Source organism: Durio zibethinus, chromosome 1 (genome assembly GCF_047325235.1).
Source record: "Durio zibethinus cultivar Kanyao isolate XHJ-2024 chromosome 1, ASM4732523v1, whole genome shotgun sequence".
Taxonomy (NCBI): Eukaryota; Viridiplantae; Streptophyta; class Magnoliopsida; order Malvales; family Malvaceae; genus Durio; species Durio zibethinus.
This window is the reverse complement of record NC_143162.1, coordinates 4,556,888-4,576,705: the sequence shown is the minus strand read 5'-3', so window position 1 is coordinate 4,576,705 and position 19,818 is coordinate 4,556,888. Positions and strand designations below refer to the sequence as shown.

The window sequence follows — 19,818 nt, the reverse complement described above, 5'->3', positions numbered from 1 at the left end:
AACAAGAAAATAAGCCAATTGAGCCTCATTAAGAGATAGTTGACTTAGTGAATCTAAAAGATGAAGAAAATAAGAAAGATGTTAGAATTCACTCTTTACTTTCATCAGGAGATAGACAACGATTGGCAGACCTATTTCAAGAATTTGTAGATGTATTTGCTTAGTCTTATCAAGATATGCCAGGGCTGAGCACGGAGATAGTGGAGCATAGATTGCCCTTAAAGCCAGAATGTAAGTTAGTTCAGCAGAAACTGAGACAGATAAAGCCTGACATGCTACTAAAGATCAAAGAAAAGGTGAAGAAATAACTTGATGCAGGTTTTCTACAAGTGGCCAAGTACCCAGAATAGATAGCCAATATAGTACCCATTTCTAAGAAAGATAAAAAGGTACGAATGTATGTAGACTATCGAGACTTGAATAAGACTAGTCCAAAAGATAACTTTTCTTTGCCTCATTTCGACACATTAGTAGATAATACAGCTAGGCATTCAATTTTCTCTTTTATGGATGGTTTTTCAGGGTATAATTAGATAAAAATGGCTACAGATGATATGAAAAAGACCACTTTCGTGACTATGTGAGGAACTTTTTGTTACAAGGTCATGCCTTTTGGGTTAAAGAATGCTAGGGCAACATATCAAAGGGCCATAGTAACACTCTTTCATGACATGATGCATAAAGAGATCGAAGTATATGTAAACGATATGATTGCAAAATTTTGTGAGGATGAAGATCATGTCACCAGCTTTAAAAAGTTATTTGAGAGATTGAAAAGATTTCAGCTCAAATTAAACCTTGCCAAATGCACTTTCGAGGTAAAGTCAGGGAAGTTACTAGGCTTTGTAGTCAGTGAAAGAGAAATTGAAATCGATCCAGATAAGATACGGGTCATTCAGAATCTGTCACCTCCCAGCACACCAAAAAAAGTTTGAGGTTTTCTGGAGAGATTGAACTACATTTTTTGGTTTATCTCTCAGCTTACATTTCTCGGTTGAAAATATTAATATTTTTTTAATTTTTTTTTGAATATATACAATTATCAAGAGATTAAAAAAAATCAAAGAAGAAATCAATTGATGATTTAAATCAATATATTTCAAATCAATTAGTTGCTTTTAGATATCCAACATATTAATCTCTAATATGTATCTCTCATATTATCCTTTTATATATTTTACAAACAAATAAAACTTTTTATGTATTCTTTTGCTGTGAGTTAAGAATATAAAAAATATATATTTGATAATTTGATTTGGATTTAGGTTATCCAAACTTGTTAGTGCAACTTCAGCTAGAGTCATTCTAGCTTTTGCCAACAATTCCTGAATCTTGGAATACAAATTATGATACTTAAGTTTTTCTTTTATCTATTATCCATAGTCTGCAATATTATTTATGTTCATTGTCTTCTTGTATAATTGTCATATTATCTTAGTCAAAATTTTATAAACATGGTTGAGTAATGTTTGTGATAATTGCTTCTAATTTCACTTTGTCAAGTTGAATGATCTCCAAGTACCATGCATGATCTATTTGTTTACTTCTGTCTCACATTGGTGTATGCTTGCCTTTTTCAACAGGCCTTAGGATGTTGTTTATGTACTATGTTGAGATACTCCCTTACAGGTTGGTACAAATAAAGTTGCAACATCAAAGAAAATAGAAAATGCTTTTGCTATACGATTTCGTGGTGTAGAATAATTTAATACAGGAATACAAGAATACATCTTTCAGCTGAGACATCATTGGTATGAGTGCTGACATAATATTACTTGCATAGAATTATTGTACTGGAACAATAAATTGTTATTGTATTAAACTTTATGGTTGAATGTATACCGTAATAAATTGTGTATTTAAATATTTATAATATTCAATTTATGAATTTTCATTCATTTTTATTTATTTCATTGTTTTATTTAATTATAGTTAGTAAATACTGAAAAACATAAAAAAAATAAATTTTCTAATTTAACAGCGTTTTTTGCCAAAAGTGTAGCTAAATAGCCAAACTTAGTGGCATTTCTATATGAAAATACCACTAAATGACCAAAATTAGCGGCATTTCCTATTTAAAAATGCCACTAAATGACCAAAATTAATGGTGTTTTACGTACAAATACCGTTAAATTTAATGACATTTTGTGTACAAACGTCGTTAAATTAGCGACGTTTTTTCCTAAAACACCATTATATTCTCTAACGTAAATATAGTTGACACTCTTAGTGGCATTTTTGATAAATGCCACGAATTGTTCTCTAAACATAAAAAAAAAATGTTGCTAAAGATCTATTTCCCTGTAGTGAGTCTTCTCATTTTTCTCAAGGTCTGCTATGGTTTCTTTTTCATAGAAGATCACGTCTCTACTTCTAACTATCTTTTTCTTCGTTAGATCCCATACCTTATAGCCAAATTTCTCATCACCATATCCTATAAATACACACTTTGTAACTTTACTGTCAAGTTTTAACCTTTATTCTTTTGGCACATGCATGAATGCTTTACATCTGAAAACTTTTAAGTGAGAGTATGAAGTAATTTTTCCTATCCACATTCATTTTGGAATGTTAAAGGAATTGATGGTGATCTATTAAGCAAATAACAAGCTGTGTTGACTGCTTTAACTCAAAATAGATTTGGTAATTTTGTCATCCTTAACATACATCTAACTTTTTTCATAATGGTGCAGTTCATCCTTTCAGCTACATCATTATACTGTGATGTTTCAAGTTCTGTCATCTCATACCTAATCCCATGCTTTGAATAATATTCTTTAAAGTCTTTGAATGTGTATTCTTCACCATTATCAGTCCGAATACATTTCAGAGGTAAACCTGTCATCCTTTCCATCATGGCATGAAATTTTTTAAAATACTACAGTACTTGACTTTTATTTTTTAATATATACACATAAATTTTACGTGAAGCATCATCAATTAAAATAACAAAATATCTGTTACCATCTAATAACTCAACCCCAATAAGATCACATACATCATAATGAATCATTTCCAATCTGTTTTCTTTTCTCTGAGAACTTTTACGAAAAAAAACTCTACAATACATGCCAAATAAACAATGATTACGTAAATTGAGAATATACATTTAGTCAAGGTAATGAGAGATTGCTTTGCCAAAACCTATAACCTCTTATTGCTCATGTGTGCCAACCTTTTGTGCCACAAGTTTGTTGAAGCATTATCCTCAAAGGCATCTATCTAGTTGCCATTCAATTGCATCTATGTTTTGTACATTGTGCAATATAGTTTTTTTCTTACAACTATCATAGATCCTTTGTGAAGCTTCCATTGCCCTCTGTCAACTCTCATATCATTCCTTATCAAGGATATTAATAGCCAATAAGTTCATTCTCATCTTCAGAATATGTCTAACATTTCTTAAAGTCAACATACAGTTGGTACTAGTTTGTACAATGATATTACCAATCCTAACAATCTACAATACACTCTTATTTCTCATCTTGGTGTAACCAAAGTTTTCTACTTTTTAAGTTACAAACAACTCCCTCTTAGGAATACAATGATATGCCGCTTTTACGTCAACTATCCACTCAATGCCGGGATTATCAATATGATTATAATCATCATGTGTACAAATTAAAGTAACTGAATCACTATCTGAATTCTGTTGCAACATTGTCATTATCTAAACTTTTGTTTTTTTTTTTTTTTTGCTTTTGCTTTAAGATTTTCCAGTATCGCTTTATATGACTTGCTTTACCATAACAGAAGCATTTCACTTTATCTCTGGACATGGATCTATGTTTAGATTTACTATGACTTTTTAAGTTTTGACCTCATCGATATTTTTACCCCTATTTTTTATGACCAAAGTTTTATTTCGAGGGTCTAAATTTTTTTGCCTTATTTCTCCATTAAGCATGCTATCATTTATTATCTCCTATCACCTAGTAATCAAGAGCTGAATTAAAAACAGTTACAATTACAGTATTCAGCTGTTTGACAATAAACCTAAAATAAACAGTGCTTTCATTTTATTATTCATCCTAAACTCTATAGCAATCATCCAACTAAATATATCTTGAAAATAACTCAAGTGCTTTGTAACTAATCATTCATCACCATATTGTAAAATTGTAAGCTTTTTAACAAACATAACTTTATTCATACCTATTTTTCTCTCATACAACAAACACAACTTTATTCATACTTATTTTTCTCTCATACAATGTTGTCAATTTTTCTCAAATAGTATGAGCATATGTTTCCTACATTACATGATAAAACACGCTGATATTAACCCATTTTTTTATTATGGCTAGCGTCTTTCTGCCTAGTTTCTTCTAGCTTTCATCCTTTATATCTATTGGTTTATACGAATAACCTAATACCGGCTCATACAAATATTTGCATATATGATCCTCTATCATAGGCTTCTAAATTGAATAATTTAATGTTGTCAATTTTATTATGAAACATGTATCACCCTTCATGATCTCAAACATAATTTATTTCTATCATGGGTTACTTTTATATTGAAGTCTCAAAAATAATCTTCACTCTGATACCACTTATTGGGCCTGAAGTAACCAACATAATAACACAGAAGCAATATATTACAATAAACTACAGCAATAGACAACAGTCAATAATCCAAAATGTAAGAAGAATAAAACACACCAAGATTTATATAAAAAAATCTCCGGAGTAGAGAAAAAAAATCACGGACCACCAGAAAAAATTTACACTGTCAAATAATGGATAAACAAAGTTCTCTTTTATCTAAAATTAAAGCTAATCAACAACTAAAAAGATCTTGACTCTATTAACTAGTAATTTTTTCTTTTAGGGGGTGTATTATATTACAATTACAATTATAGTCAACTATTTATAGTCAACTATAACGAATCTTTTATCCTCTTATCTTAGATACATTACCTTGGGCGAATAGCGAGAATCGTAGAGAAATTTTATCAAATAGATGACTCAATAAATACATATTAAATTTGTTCCTAAAGAGCTTTAAAACTAATCTTCACCTTTCAAAATGTAGAATTCTGAATCATAAATCTATTGACAAAATTTTAACTTAATCAAATCATGAATCGACTTTCATTTAACAAACTTTTCCTTCTCCTTTTCTCTTTATTTTTTCTTACTTCCCTTTTATCCCTTTTTCAACGCCACACTTTGTCATTCCACGCCAAAAACACAGCCCCACTCGTTTATTTATTATCTAAGGCTAAATAGAAAAAAAAAAAAAAAAAAAAAAGGTCTATGACCTTTGATTGGTCCAAAATCAATTAAATGGGTTTGGACCGTACATATTCGTAACACTTTTATCAATATTAGTTGCAGGTCATGAGACTACTGGTTCAGTATTGACATGAACACTATATCTTCTAAGCAAGGTACTTGAACTCTATCTGCATAATATGTTGTTCCGTTTGCTACCGTCTGCAAATCAAAACTCAGTTGCAGTGTGAAACAACTTCCTGCTTGTCCCTGGTTTACTTCACACTGCTTATTTGGTTACAAGCCAGGCTAGTACTTTCAATAGAGAAATATCAGTTAACTAGGTCAAACATTAATAATGTCAGAAAATTCTTGTGGAACAAAGGTTTTGTCACATTTGTTTTCTGTCTTCTGCATCATGTTTATGTTTTGTCCAGATTCCTTTGTTTGCAGAGATCGATGAAATCTGCTGGAAAGAATAAATTGAGAGCCAAATGTTTGTAATAGCCAAATTAACATGTGGTTTTAGCTTCTAGGCATTGGTCCATTTATCACATTTCTAAGGATTTGTTTTTCAGTTCTAGTCATTCCAGAAATCCAAAGTTAATGGTAAGTGACAACAAATTACTCTTAACATAATGCACTTTTACGCCCGCCAATCTTTCTTGAAAGCCTTTAGCTTCTAACATTTAATGAATCTGTCAATATGCACGTTTCATCATTTTATTGTTTAGAAATCATAGATATAGGTGATAAGGGATGTTCTTCTAAAGGAGTATGTTCCTCCTTTAGTTTGTTCCTCCATTTTTTAATGCAGGATTCCTCCTCATTTCTAAAAACACAACAACAAGTTGACAGAGTCTTAAAGGGAAAGCCTCCTTCCTATGAAGACATCAATGATCTCAAGTTTCTAACTAGATATATAACCAAGTCATTGCGTCTGTACCCGCATCCTCCAGTAAGTTGCAACCTGTCTAGCTTCCTTTAAAGTAGAGTTATATATATGATACAAAATAGACAACAAAGACCATAACCTAGTAACTTTTCCTATATCTTCTCGACTAATTGACCCAATTTTTACGGTTTCTCTCTTAGGTCTTGATAAGTTGTGCTCAAGTTGATGACACTCTTCCTGGAAATTATAAAATTAAGGCTGGTCAAGACATAATGATTTCAGTATATCACATACATCATTCTTCGCAGGTAATAGGTTTTTTCTGCATATTTTGTAATTCTTTTTCTAGTTAGATTTTTTTCCCCGGTTGCTTTTTTTTTTTTTTTAATTTCAGTCAGTTGTTATTAACTGAAAGATGCAAGTTACTTTACTCAACAATTAATTTGGCGAAAATTGAAAATTCAGTAAATTTTCACCTTCACAACTTGCTAGAAGGTAATAGGGTTGATTCGCAATATGAATCCGGTGTGAAATTCCTCATTTTCCCTAGTTAGCATCAAACATACTGTTATCTGCAATATCTCTAATTTATTGCATGATTTAAATTTAATATATTATCAACTTATATATTTTATACATTATTAAATGATATTATTTTATTAATAAAATAATTAGATAATATCACCGTATTAATTATTAATATTTATCTAAAATATAATCAATGAATATTATAAAAATTTTTGAGACACGTACTTTATTATGATAAAAATTAAAAAAATAATTTATCTGTCTTGAATTCTTTAAAAGAAAAAAAACTGAATTTGGACTGAAATGAATCTACCATCAAACTAAAAGAACAGTTGGTAAGAGACATTGGACTGAATCTAAGCTAGCAATCTCCAAGTCAATGGCAGCCATGAGCATGTCGGAAAACTCAAGCTAATTAAGAAAAGTCAGTAATTTGTCTCCCAAAGTCAAGAAACACAATGGCCTATAGTCAGAAATCATGTACCTCCCAAGCCATCACCACTTCACCAGATGATTGAACCAGCTGGCGGCTTTAATTGATCATTCGTCTCCCACTTATTGGACATTCAAAGTTTTTTCTATAATTTTCCTTCCCCTTTCAAACTGCAGTCTTTAATCTTCAAACACATGCAACCAAAAAAAAAAAAAAAAGAAACACAATTTTTCATGTATATCATGTGCCAAACAAATGATTTATTTAATAACCCATTTCAAAGTTTAAAGGGAAAGGATTTGGAACTTCTTTATGAATGAAATTTATTACGGCGGAAAGATTTGGAAACAAGTTAAAATATATATTAACAATTGTACTAACTTGAGTGTAATCTAAGAGCCTTTTTATTTTATAGATTTCTTAGACGAAAAGTTCCATCACGTTGCAGAGAAAACATCTTTATTCAAGAAAACATCTTTATTTAAAAATGTCAGTCATGGCCGTCTTGACTGTAAGAAATGTTTCTTGCTACTGTATGTACACAGTGAAGTTACTTTGTCTAGTCTTCTCCTAATTTCTTATACGTTTGATTTTGACCTGAATGCAAGAATGGGTTTGTAAATTTTTTTTTATGAAAAAAATTTGTAAATATTAAAATTTGAATAATTAATTTGTTGAATATTATTTTTTAAAAATTTGAATAATTAAATTAAATTTTAAATTCAAAAATTTGGACTTTGATTTCATAAAAAGTAACAATATCATCTTCTTTAGGAGAGAAAACAAACACTTATTGATTAATAAAACTTAACATCTACTTATCGTGTGAGCTTTCATTTAGAATAGAATACGTAATGTGTAAAAGTATTTATAGAATTTTTTTTAACATTTTTCCGTTAATTCGGGTTGATTAATGCAAGAAAGAGAAGAATTGAGCTAATTAAAGCTTTCATTACCCATGCTTGTTGAATACAGTTTATAATGTTTGATTCCATACTGCGTCTTGACAACATACTCCAACTGCTCATTTGTCTTGGTCTTTTTTTGGAACGTAGCATTTATAACCTTGTGAAAGAGCAAGGGAAGATTTTTGGGTCTTTTTTTTTTTCCTTATAGTTGACCAAAGGAAATATATATATATATATATATATATATATAAAAATTATGAACGATTACATGTACCTGAACTAATACTGTCTACGTTATAATAGATGTTATAGAAAAGTCAACACAAACATTTCCAATTCTGGTTTCCACCTCCAAATTGATTTTCAGGACAATTTCCTGGATTCCAAGAAATCCTTGTTCTTGGGCTCACAAGATGAGATGTATTCAAGAAAAGTGGCAAAATCTGTATCCTTATAGCGCCTTGGATTTGCTTCGTCAATCAGTTTTGGTGATGGCCCAACCATGCAATTGAATGGCAGACTATGCAGTGAGGCCACTGATAGCCGAAGCTTAGCTGGATTCGCAAGAACTCTATGCAGCACGCTTTTGTATCTCCCATTGCTAAATATCTGATAATAATAACAAAAACAAATTTCAAAATCAACAGTCATTTTCAGCTTTTAGCGTACGATAATAGGCATTAAAATTCCCCCTTTTTTTTCAGCCACAAATTACTTAAAATTCAACTCACCTCAAGGTGATCACCAAGGTTAACAACAAATGTATTGGCCGTTGGTTCAACAGTGATCCATTTTCCTTTGTATTGAATTTGCAATCCTTCAACTCCATCCTGGAGGAGAAGGGTTAGGAATCCGTAATCCGAGTGTGGTGGCAATCCTAAGGTAAGGTCAGGTTCAGGGCAGGGAGGGAAACAATTAACCACCATTAGCTGGCTTCCATCATGGAATTGCTTTAGTATTTCATCATCTTCTGGTGTCTTGTCCTGGGTGGCACCCCACAGGCCTAGGCTCTCTAGGATGGCCTCCGTGATCCTCAGAAATAAGTACTTGGTTTCTTTTGTGTAGGTGGCCGCTAATTCCCTGTTAAAAATATAAAACAAACCTATTAATTTAGAGATTTTAATCATATAAAGATTAATATATTCTTAGTACGCTAATGGAAACAAAAGTACTCAAAATAAGGAAGCTAAAACTAAATCACAATTATATAAATTAACTAAATTAAACTACATACTCCTCTAACCTTGTATTTTAATATAAAGAAATAGTGTAAACGAATAATGTGGCCAGAAACCGGCCTTGCTAGCTGTTAAACAAATAAAGGTTTTCTTTACCTGAAGTCCAGGGGAGAGGAAGGCCAACGAGGGAGAACATCCGACAATGGATGGCAGACAAGCTTTAAGAAGTCTCTCCAACAGAACACAACATCTTTGTTCTGGTTAAAGCTTGTTCCATATCGAACAGGTGAGGCCATGTCAAGGGACATATACTTTGCTCTTTCCTCGTATGGGAGCCCAAAGAACCTGGTGCTCACATCAATCATGCTTCTTATAACTTCAGTGGGGATGCCATGATTTACCACCTGCATTAAAGCATGGAAAAAGAACAAACTGTTCATATATATTTCAATTCTGATGAATTCATTTTCGTTTATAATTTATAGTTATATATCTTGAAGCCTAGCTACCTGAAAAACTCCATATTCTTTGCAAGCAGAGGATAGGGAGTTGAGGACTTGGGACCGGTTTGGGCCTTGTAATTCAGCAAAATCGATTATGGGCAGTTTAAGACTAGCCTTCGCCACATTTGGCTGTTCTTTATGCACATTGGGTCGATCAGATACAGGCAATATATACTTATCTGGAAGTTTGCTAACTCCATTTTCAAGGAGATGCTTCACTCCCTTCTGGAATTCAGTTTCTCCAATTGCATCATCATCATTTGTCATTGCCATTGCAGGAGACATGAATTCCTGAAAACATTTCCAAGAAAAAAAAAAAAAGGAAATCAATTACTGTGAAGTTTGTTTGCATGTGTATGAAAGAATGGAGAGCTGACTACCCACCTAACTTTTTTTTTTTTTTGGTGAAAAAAGAAGCTGAAAAGAAAGGTAACAATGACAGTGAGATTTTTAAGAGAATGAAATTAAGCAAGGGATATGAAGAAGGGAGGGTTTGGTGTCTAATCTATTTATAGGAAATTAGAATCAAGGGACTGAAACAGAAGCAAGTTTTGGCAAAACCAGTTTCGGATTTATGAACCCGGGAACTGACTGGTTCCATTATGTAACCAAAAACCGTTGACATAATCAGTCAAATCATAGTGAAGGCAGGGACTAGAATTTAGTTATTTTTTAAACAAACGTAGCCAATGAGAAAGGGAGAAGGAGTCTTGATTTGAAACCAAGATTTCTGTCTTTTTAAAAAAAATTTAACCACCAGATCAAAGAGTTAAAAGATTAATTTTTCATTTCCTCATCATGAATACGAAGAAGAATTAACTTTTCCAACTGTATTAAGTTTGTCTTCTTTCCTATTTGGCCCTGAAATTCGATGATAAAAGAAGCAGCCTCTCCTCCTCTCTGGCTTCCTGTCTTATGGCTCTTTCTTTTTGCATCCAGCTCATCGTCAGTAGGGTTGGTATGATTTCTTTGTTTTATTTTATTTCTTTATTTAGGAAATTTGATCCAGCAGTTTGGGTTTTATTTCTTTTATAGCATAATATGTATTCTTCCATTTACTTCTTCAATGGATGGTTATTACTACCTTTAATCTTTAAAAAAATTGCTCAACTTGATACTCATTGTAATTACTACCACACAAGTTTTTACTGTCAACCCATAAAAGCTAAATATAAGTATATCATAATACCTTGCTAAGTTTCTAATTTTTTTTTTATATCGAAGACTCCAAGTTTGGGATAAAAAAAAATTACAGATATTTTGAATTTTAAATCTGCTAATGTCATTTTTTAAAAAAATTACAGATATCATGTGAAGAAATTAAATTAGAGATCTAGGTTCTTTATACCATTTCCTACATATTACTTTGTGATTTTAACCCTTGATTGATTGCATAATTGAGCAATTGCTAGGAACCTCCAAGATGTACTGCAAAAATTTTGAGGCCAGAACTGTTCCTTTCTCTGTCAAACAATGGTTATTATTCTTCTTTGGATTTCTATATATTTAATTTAATCTTTTTCTTCCATCAGTCTTTTCTTTCTTTATCCTTCCTTCTAACGGTCCCTAAGAAACCACATCAACTCTTGGTCTTGATTCACATGGTTACAAATTTGCTGGCCTTATATCTGATGCGGATGCGTGTTAAGAGCACTTTCACCATCCATCCAAACGAAACTTTAGTTTTTGCTCACAAGTTTGTAAAACAAGTAAAACACGACATGAATTAATGATCATTTTTTCCAAAAAAAAAAAAATCAAAACAGAACACGACGATATATAAGCTTACAAAAAAAATGGTTGTCGAGCTCATAACATAGGGTTGACAAGTTGCAATTCTTTTTGGTACCACTGATTCTAATTATTTTCTTATTATTTTCTATTGACATACAATAGAATATTGGTATTGGTTTAAACAAAATTATTTTGTAGGCTCAGCATATAGTATATCATAAACTAAACCTTATAAATTTCAAAATTTATGCTCGTGACTATACGTAGTATCAACCGACCAACCAATAAGCATCTCATTTACACATAGATTTTAGTCAAAATAACAATGGATTATTAAAAATTATACAATTAATCAACTTTCTAAACTATTAGGGTTTGTGGTTTACAAGTTGGTGGTCAGATAATGATAACAATTTGATGAATGATTATCTCCTTGTCATTTTGTATATGCTCTTGACAAAATCCTTGGGGAAATATTTAAAAGAATAAAACATGTGACGATTTTTTAGTTCTTTTTGTAAAATTAAAAAAGCGCACCATGAATGTATAAAAAATACTCTAAAAGATTATCACATCCATTGATAATGGAATTTTTAAATTTCATTGTCAAGATTAATAAAGTAACACATAGATTACATATCAATGTATCAAAAACGAATTCAAATATTATTTCTAATTGTTCAAAATTAAGTTTTTTAATTCACTGGTTCTTTCAAAAAAAGTTTTTAATTCATTGACGGATGATAAGCTGTAGATGTCATGGACTTGGGGAGCTCAATTCAATTAAGTTTGGTCGAAAGATACTTTAAAATAATCAGGACAATATGAGAGATTTTATGTGAATTAATTAAATTAATAATATGTCACTATTCTGCCCTAGATTCCAGGCTTATGCATTCTCTTGTGAACTATTGATGAACTAGAATGGTACATTTTGTATGAGATGCCATGCGACCAGAAAGCTAGAGATCCCATTAACAGCAAGTTTGCTATAATTGGTATCAAATTAATTATTTTTCTCTAACATATATAACTATAAGAAGAGAGTATTTCACTTATAATTTTTTTTATTATAATTTTGTAATTTATCAATCACAACAAAAAATTATGTAGGAGTATCCATTTAAACTTGTGAGCTCTACATAATTTTTTTTATGTTCTACTCAATATTAAATTATAATTAGTTATTACAGTAATTGTATACGATATTTTCTTTTAGAAAAAATGTTACACAATGCTAAATTATAATTAGTTACGTGGATGTAGACGTGCTTTGGCTAATCCACATGAACATGCACATGGATATTGACATGTCAAATTTTGTAAAGATATATTTCAACAATCTAAAAAATATATCAGGGATGCTAAATGTGAGATGGTTAGGTTAAAAGTGAAAATGAATATATAATTTAAAAGATCACAGACTTTAGAATCCATAAAAATATTGCAAGAAATTCTTTCTTTTTTCTCATGAACTGAATAAGGAAAATATCGACATTTTAAGTGTATCCATATTCATTACTTAGCTGTTGAGCAAAAATATCTTCATTATTAATTGTGTGTATAGTATATGTATATATAGTTATATAAATGCTAGTATACAATTATATATCTTGCAAACGTGCACGTTTGCTCATTATATTATTAATCTAGGGTTTGACAAAACGAAACCAATATAAATTTGGTAGACCCAAGGTAGATATTGAAAAGCTTATTTGATTTGCGCCCCCCCCCCCCCCCTTCTTTCGGATCTAAATCATTTTCTCTAGGACTTTATGGATGGCCCTCCTCATCACCACACACAAGAAAATCCAAGTTTTTGAGTTTGAGAAGTTTCAAATCATGTAAATATGGTGAATAGGATATACTTTAATGATTGAAGTTTGTTTTGATGGGTCAAAAATGGGTCATTTTTTTCATAAACAAATTCTTTGCATCGGCCTGCTATCTTTCTAAATTCGGGATCATAAAACAGGGGTGAGGGACCCCTAATTATGCCCTTAAATATTGTTTCCCTCATCCCTCTAAGGCAATGAGTGTGACTTAGGGTTGGTCTTAAAAGTCAATATTACTATCCAACCAAAAACGACCATTATGGGGTATCAAAAGTGGGGCTTTGTGTGGTGCCGAGCTGGTTCAAAAGTTTAACAGTGCTGACTCTCGTGCTATATATTGTTATCTTCATTTTGTCCTTTTATACTACATTCGTTGCATGAGTTGGGGGTCCATGTCCCAAGGTAGATACCCTTTTTCCTGGAAGATCAATATCTTCATTTTCAAATTTCAATTTAAAAAAAAAAAAAGGGAAAATGGAAATTGTTTGTTTATATATAGTATCTTTACCATCAACAATAAGATTTGGTCTCCCAAATTGATCCATTATAGTTTGCACAATTTCAAGTTCAAAGGACAATCTTGGTAAATAATGGATTGCAATTGAGAGGTGTAAACATCACAATCAATAATTTTTGCTAATTAAAGTGATGGGTCAAGAGAGGTGTTTGTGTCTTATCCAAAGAGTTCATTTGAAAGGCAAAAACTAGAGATTATGCCGTGAACCACATGACTTGGACACAGTTCTTCAAAGCAACAGTCTTTTTGGACAAAGGAAAACAATTCCAAATTTTGGATATTAGATGAGGTCTATTCTTAACCTCAACTTTTTGTTTCACTATCATTAATCAAATGACCAATTAATTTATGCAACTATTTTTAAAAAATAATATCTAATAAATTTAAAATTCAAATCTCAACACTTATAATCTTTTTTTCTATTAATTATTCCCGGTCTATGACTTTTTTGTTAAAAAATACATTAATCAAATGCCTAATTTTTTACAAAATTATAGAGTTACGTGTTCATCAGTTTCCAATTCATAATGATCAGATGCCTACTTCTTAAAAAACAAAAGAATAAGTTGTTCAAAGTTCAAACTCTTTTAATTGCAATGATCAGAATCTTGTTTCTTCAAAAAAAATAAAAGTCTCTTTCATGTAATCTAACCATTAGATTGTTTGAGGAAAAAAACAATAATATTCAAAGTTCAAACCAAGGTCATAATCCTCTCTCTCCCCCACTTTGTCTCCTATCACTGTTTCTTATCCCCCTCTCTCTTGGTCTAGTTTCATTCATGAAATTGACACAAAACTAACCAGCAAGAAATTGGTTGTTCAATGTGAAGTATATATTCTATATAATGTTTCGATGACGGATTCAAATACAATGTACATGCATGTCGCATAGCCCGAACGAGCAATGGAAGTGGTTGGTACCTAGCTATAGCTATATCAATACAAAGTAATAAGATGACCAAGATGAAGCAAAATTATCTTATTGGTGACTTTTTTTTTTTTTTTGTTCAGCAAACTGATGACTCATTGGGAATGCATGTGCTTTTAATTCATCTAGCTACGCAGTTGTCTCTTGACCTTATTTTTCTTGGTGCTTCTTTAATTTTGTTGAAAACTAGAATGAAAATAAAAATCTCAACAATTTCAATTATTTTTATAATCAAATAAATTTTTTTAATCTGAAATTTAATTCATTTAACTCATGCAATCACTTTAAGTATGAGATTTAAACTACAGCACATGATATTTCTTTTCTTATTTTGAGATTATAATCTCCTTTATATTAAAAAATATATTTTTTTTTATGTTTGAATCCCGTGATTCATGATAGGGTTTCTTTTTCAAAAAAAAAAAAAAGTTGATCGGTGATTGATGAAGTTATATATATATATATATATATTAAAAAAATTTCAAAGTCAAAGGCACTAAAACTCTTGAATAAAATACTAATTTTATCCTCAGCCTATCCAATTTGGGATTTGTAGAATGAAAACTTCTTTTTCGGTCCAGATTTGTTACATTTGGGCTAAAAAACTTGATCCAAACTTGAGCAAACACTAGATCCAAATTCAAGTTGGACTGCAAAAATTGGATCCATTCGTTACAAAACGCCAACCGGAAGATGAGCCGAAGCCAATCCAATAGTGCTATTTTCATTTGTTTTTCCTTTTTTTTTTTTCTGTTAGATTTCTTTCTTTTGTCTTTTTCCCATTCCATAATTAATTTTCTCCTTATGATGGTGGAAAACGAAGGCGATGTGTTAGCTATTTTGATCATAAAAATATACACAAGAATGGTTTATGTTTATAAGTTGGATGAAACTCATGAAAGAGAGAATATATTTTGGAACAGTGGGAAGTTTGGGAAACAACATGGTCTTTGTTAGTCATGGCGCAACATTTGCTGGAAAAGGATGTTTTAAGAGGAACTGGTAACAAAATTTATTTTCCTACATAACATTCAAATAAATTCTACTCATTTGCTACTAAAGCTATCATTCTTCTTTCTTGGATAGTTTTTGCTGTGCAAATTCCTTTGGAATGACAGAATATCCCAATAGATTTTTGGCTTCGACCAATCTTGACATGCCACAAAAATCCATTTATGATTGGATTATCCAATTTTTTTTTAATAGAAATGATTTCATTCATTCATACAAAAGAACTGAAAATGCAAGCAAATAGTGACCTGGGGTACTGTAAATTTTGTTCATTGAAATAGCTATACAGGGGACAGCTTGAGTATTCTTTACAACTGCATAAGTAATGGTGTCTATTTCCAGCCCTGTAGAGAGTGTTTTACACAAATAATGTGCAGATTTAATACTGTTTGCAAAGTGAAAATATACAAAGGAACGAAAAGGGGAACTAAAGAGAAAATATAAATTTGAGAACACTTAGGCTGCAGGTGGCAAAAGGGGATTAATGGGTAAAGGTTTATTTTGTTTCCCTTTCAAACTTGACAAAATTCAATATAATGGACCTGCAAAGAAGAAGCTGAAAAACCAAGCATTGTTATAAATGACAACAAAAGCATTGAAACTGAAGATAGAATCCCCGCCATTTGCAAGAAACCTGGGATCACTGACAAAATCCCAATTACCAGAGCTACCAATGCTGCTAAATTGAAGCTTCAGAATAGTAATAAACTCCATAAGGATTTAACAGTGTTTTTGGATTGAAGAGAAAAGAAAGAAAGGAAGGTAAAGTAAAAGAATGTAAAAAAAAAACAAAAAAAAAAGTGAAAATCAAATAATTTTTAATTTTTTTTGTAAACCCAATTTTTTTAATACTCCAATTTCAAAGAAAAGCTAAGGAAAGGAAAGTTGAAAAATATTTTTTTATAAAAAGATTATTATGTTCATTTTTTTATTAATACTAAAACCTAATAAAAAAACTTAAGTAGATCACAATTATCCTATAATTTTTTTAAAGTCATCTTTTTTTTCAAGTAAGTTTCACATATCTCTTTTAATATAAAAATTTTTTATAATTTTTTGGTGATTTAATTTGGATGAATGGTTCAATATAAATAGATTTATTTTTTAAGTTTATGAGATAACAGACTAACTCAAAATCCATCAATGCATGTTTGTAAAATATCTTCTTATTTCACTTGATTAAAAATTATTGATATAGTAGCAATTGTGAAGCTAAACAAGATAGCAAACATATCATGGTCCAAAAATGCTATAAAATTACAAGCAATGAAATGTTATAATTGAAAAGAATTGTTATAATAAATCATTTACTTTCTTTTTCACTTTTTATTCAAACAATAGTTGTTAGAATTTTTTTTTTCTTTTATTAATTTTAATTATTCAAACAAGGGTTACATGTATTCTTTCTTTTCTTTTAAAAATCTTTCTTTTTTATTCTTTTCCTTTCCTTTCCTTTTTTTTTTTTTTTTATTAATATTTATTCAAACATAGTGTAAAGAATACAAGTTTACGATGCTTAAATTCATTTGATGAATGAGATAATAATCTGCTAAAACTATGCCACCAATTGGACCCAACAATGCAGAGTAGCCAACTAGCCATGTATATACAAAGCTCTCACGAGATTTTGGCAGACTACAAGGCTGAAAAGCAATGCAGTCAGCAGAGCTCCTTGTCTGATTGTGAACTTGGAAGGGCTGAGATTGACCTGCGCATTTGCTGGGGCAACAACATTGGCGGCAATGTTGGTTGTGATAGTGGCTAGGCTTATTCCAAGAATGGCTAGAATCATTGTTGTGAATCCTCCAATTTGGCCAAGAATTTGAATTGGATTAGAGATCACATGGCCAAAAATTACTTTAGTAGAAGATGTTACAGCTAAGCCAACAAATGTAAACACCCTCATGAAGATTGGGAGGCCATCCTGACCAATAATTTGATCTGTCTGGCTCTTGGCAAATCGAGTAAAATCAGGAATGTTAAGCGCAACAGTAGCCCATAAGCTTATATTCGCGGTCAGTGAAGGGAAAAAGAGAGACCAAAACTGTGGAAGATAGCCTAGAGGATAAAGATAGCATGTGGCCTAAACCACCAGCCTTGACATAAGCCCAAATGAGAAGAATAGATGTGAGTATGATGAGAATTGGTGCTAAGTACTTTTCAAGGTCTCTAATTCCTTCCATTCCTTTCCAAACAATGGCCAACTGGGCCACCCAAAAGGCAATAAAACAAGCAAACTCAAGAGGAGAAGCGCCAAGCCAAGGTAAGAATTGAGAAAACGAAGATTCTTTAATGGATTTTGGCAGAAGAAGGAAAGTTGCCTCACCTCCAATCCAACTCTCTATCCCATACTAGCCACAACCAACAAATGCTCTAAGCAAAGTAGGAACATGAGCACCATGAATACCAAAAGATGATCTTGCCAAGACAGGGAAAGAGATTCCATATTTGGCGCCAGGATGAGCCGTGAGGACTAAAGGCACTAACGGGATTATGTTGGCAGCAACAACAGTGGCAATTCCCTGCCACCACGCCATCTCAAGATCAACAAGACTACCGGCCAGGTAATATGATGGGACACCAACAACAAGACCAATCCAGAGACTGGCCATTTCCCACCAGTGGAAGTTCCTTTGACTAGGGGTTGTCGGCTTGAGATCATCGTTGGTTAGAGTTGGATCAAGGTTAAATTCATCAAACTTTGTTCCAAGAATGGATTGACCTGAAGATGCCATGGGAGTTAAAATGGCACATCTTTTGGGAAACAAATGATAAATTTGATTGTGGGTGGTCTCAGTTTTGGTAGTTGTAACAGTTGAGAATAAAGGAGTGGGAGCAAGACCTAAGAATTTTGGATTTTGGGATATTGCAGAGTAAAGAGAAAGGTGGGGATGGAGATGGAGATGGAAGCTGATGCATTTGGAAATCATGACTAACACTCAAAAACAAATTCCAAAGATCTTGAGGCTGAGAATCTGTGGGGTATCTGTTCTATGGAGATAGGTGAGCGGTTAGAATTGTCGCTCTATTTGTGCTTAGAGAAATAAGATTCCTTGTCCTACGAGGTTAACTTGGTATGGCAGATTAAAGTCTTCAATTAGTAGTTCAATTTGTTTTTTCCAAGAATGCTAACCTGAGTGCCAATTATTTTCCCTCTTTTACCAAGGAGTCAAGAATATTCATTTTGATACAGTTTTTGTACTGTTGTACTTTATACATTAGTACACGGATTGGGTCATGGCATGGGGCTCAGTTGCATATATAAGCCTCATACCATGCAGGCCTGGACTAGTTGAGTTGAGCCAAAAACTCGTAGTCCAGAGTACAGATAAAAGCTAAAATATTATGAAGGCAATTTAAAAACCACAATTGGTTTATATTTTCTGAATTTCATTTCTGATCCCCAGAATCAAACATTGTTCTATGGGTTAAAAGATTTGTTTGATTAGAACCATTACATATTTTGTGCAGAAGCTGAGTATTCAATTTATAAAAACAACTTAATTTTTTTTTCAAGTAGCGGCTGAATTGTTCATCAATATTTTGGTGACTTTGTATTGACTTAATTTTTTTTTCAAGTAGCGGCTGAATTGTTCATCAATATTTTGGTGACTTTGTATTGATTTTAAATTCTACTCTTGAATACGTGTAATCATGCAATAAGAAACACATCTTTGTTTTAGGTAACCTGTCTTTATATATCTGGCGTGTTTTGATATCAGCACCCACAACATGCAGCTATCAGAAAAGGGCAGATGGTAAAGTCTCTCGATGGCACCAAGTAATTAAAATTCTTTAGTTTATCCGACAGGACCGCCATAGCAAACAATTTAAGGTCCATATGCTTTTCACTTTGTAATTTTTTTTGCCTATGTTTCTAGAAATAGGGTAGGATGTAACAGGATCTGAATTCTGATCTGATCGTATCTTCCAATTTAGTCAATGTCATCCTCCACAATACCATGTAAAATTTAACACTTGTCCAATTCGATACCACACACGTGCAGCTCCGTCAGATTCTAAATCTTAGAGTGCCACGTGTACACAGCTGTCTACTGTCTCTTAATTCAACAGAAAACCGAGCTTTGTTGGAATCTTGAGCAGACCAAAGTGTAATCTGTCTTTTTT

General features: G+C 31.9%; 2 protein-coding genes across 2 annotated transcripts; both read right to left on the bottom strand.

The window, feature by feature from the left end:
- Positions 1–8,192: 8,192 nt before the first annotated feature.
- On the bottom strand, positions 8,193–10,258 carry LOC149520295 (putative 2-oxoglutarate-dependent dioxygenase SLC1). The gene is made up of 5 exons (XM_089758643.1): positions 10,050–10,258; positions 9,672–9,956; positions 9,319–9,566; positions 8,716–9,064; positions 8,193–8,593 (listed from the first exon to the last, which is right to left on the bottom strand). The coding sequence occupies exons 2-5, from the start codon at positions 9,948–9,950 to the stop codon at positions 8,348–8,350; spliced, it is 1,122 nt and encodes a 373-aa protein (XP_089614769.1). The 5' UTR covers positions 9,951–9,956; positions 10,050–10,258; the 3' UTR covers positions 8,193–8,347.
- A 5,724-nt stretch (positions 10,259–15,982) lies between these two features.
- LOC111295603 (purine-uracil permease NCS1) lies at positions 15,983–19,383 on the bottom strand. The gene is given in 6 exon segments (XM_089758563.1): positions 15,983–16,286; positions 16,289–16,384; positions 16,387–16,415; positions 17,188–17,347; positions 17,350–17,741; positions 17,743–19,383. Coding segments are annotated over 6 exon segments (1,695 nt in total). The 5' UTR covers positions 18,621–19,383; the 3' UTR covers positions 15,983–16,146.
- Between the last annotated feature and the right edge of the window lie 435 nt (positions 19,384–19,818).

What these genes read in the sequence shown, in the direction of transcription:
- LOC149520295 (XM_089758643.1), bottom strand. Translation starts at nt 9,950, where the DNA reads ATGTCTCCTGCAATGGCAATGACAAATGATGATGATGCAATTGGAGAA. An exon ending in AAGAATATGGAGTTTTTCAG is followed by an intron (nt 9,567 to 9,671) that starts GTAGCTAGGCTT and finishes GCTTTAATGCAG; the next exon opens with GTGGTAAATCATGGCATCCC. An exon ending in ACCTTGGTGATCACCTTGAG is followed by an intron (nt 8,594 to 8,715) that starts GTGAGTTGAATT and finishes TATTATTATCAG; the next exon opens with ATATTTAGCAATGGGAGATA.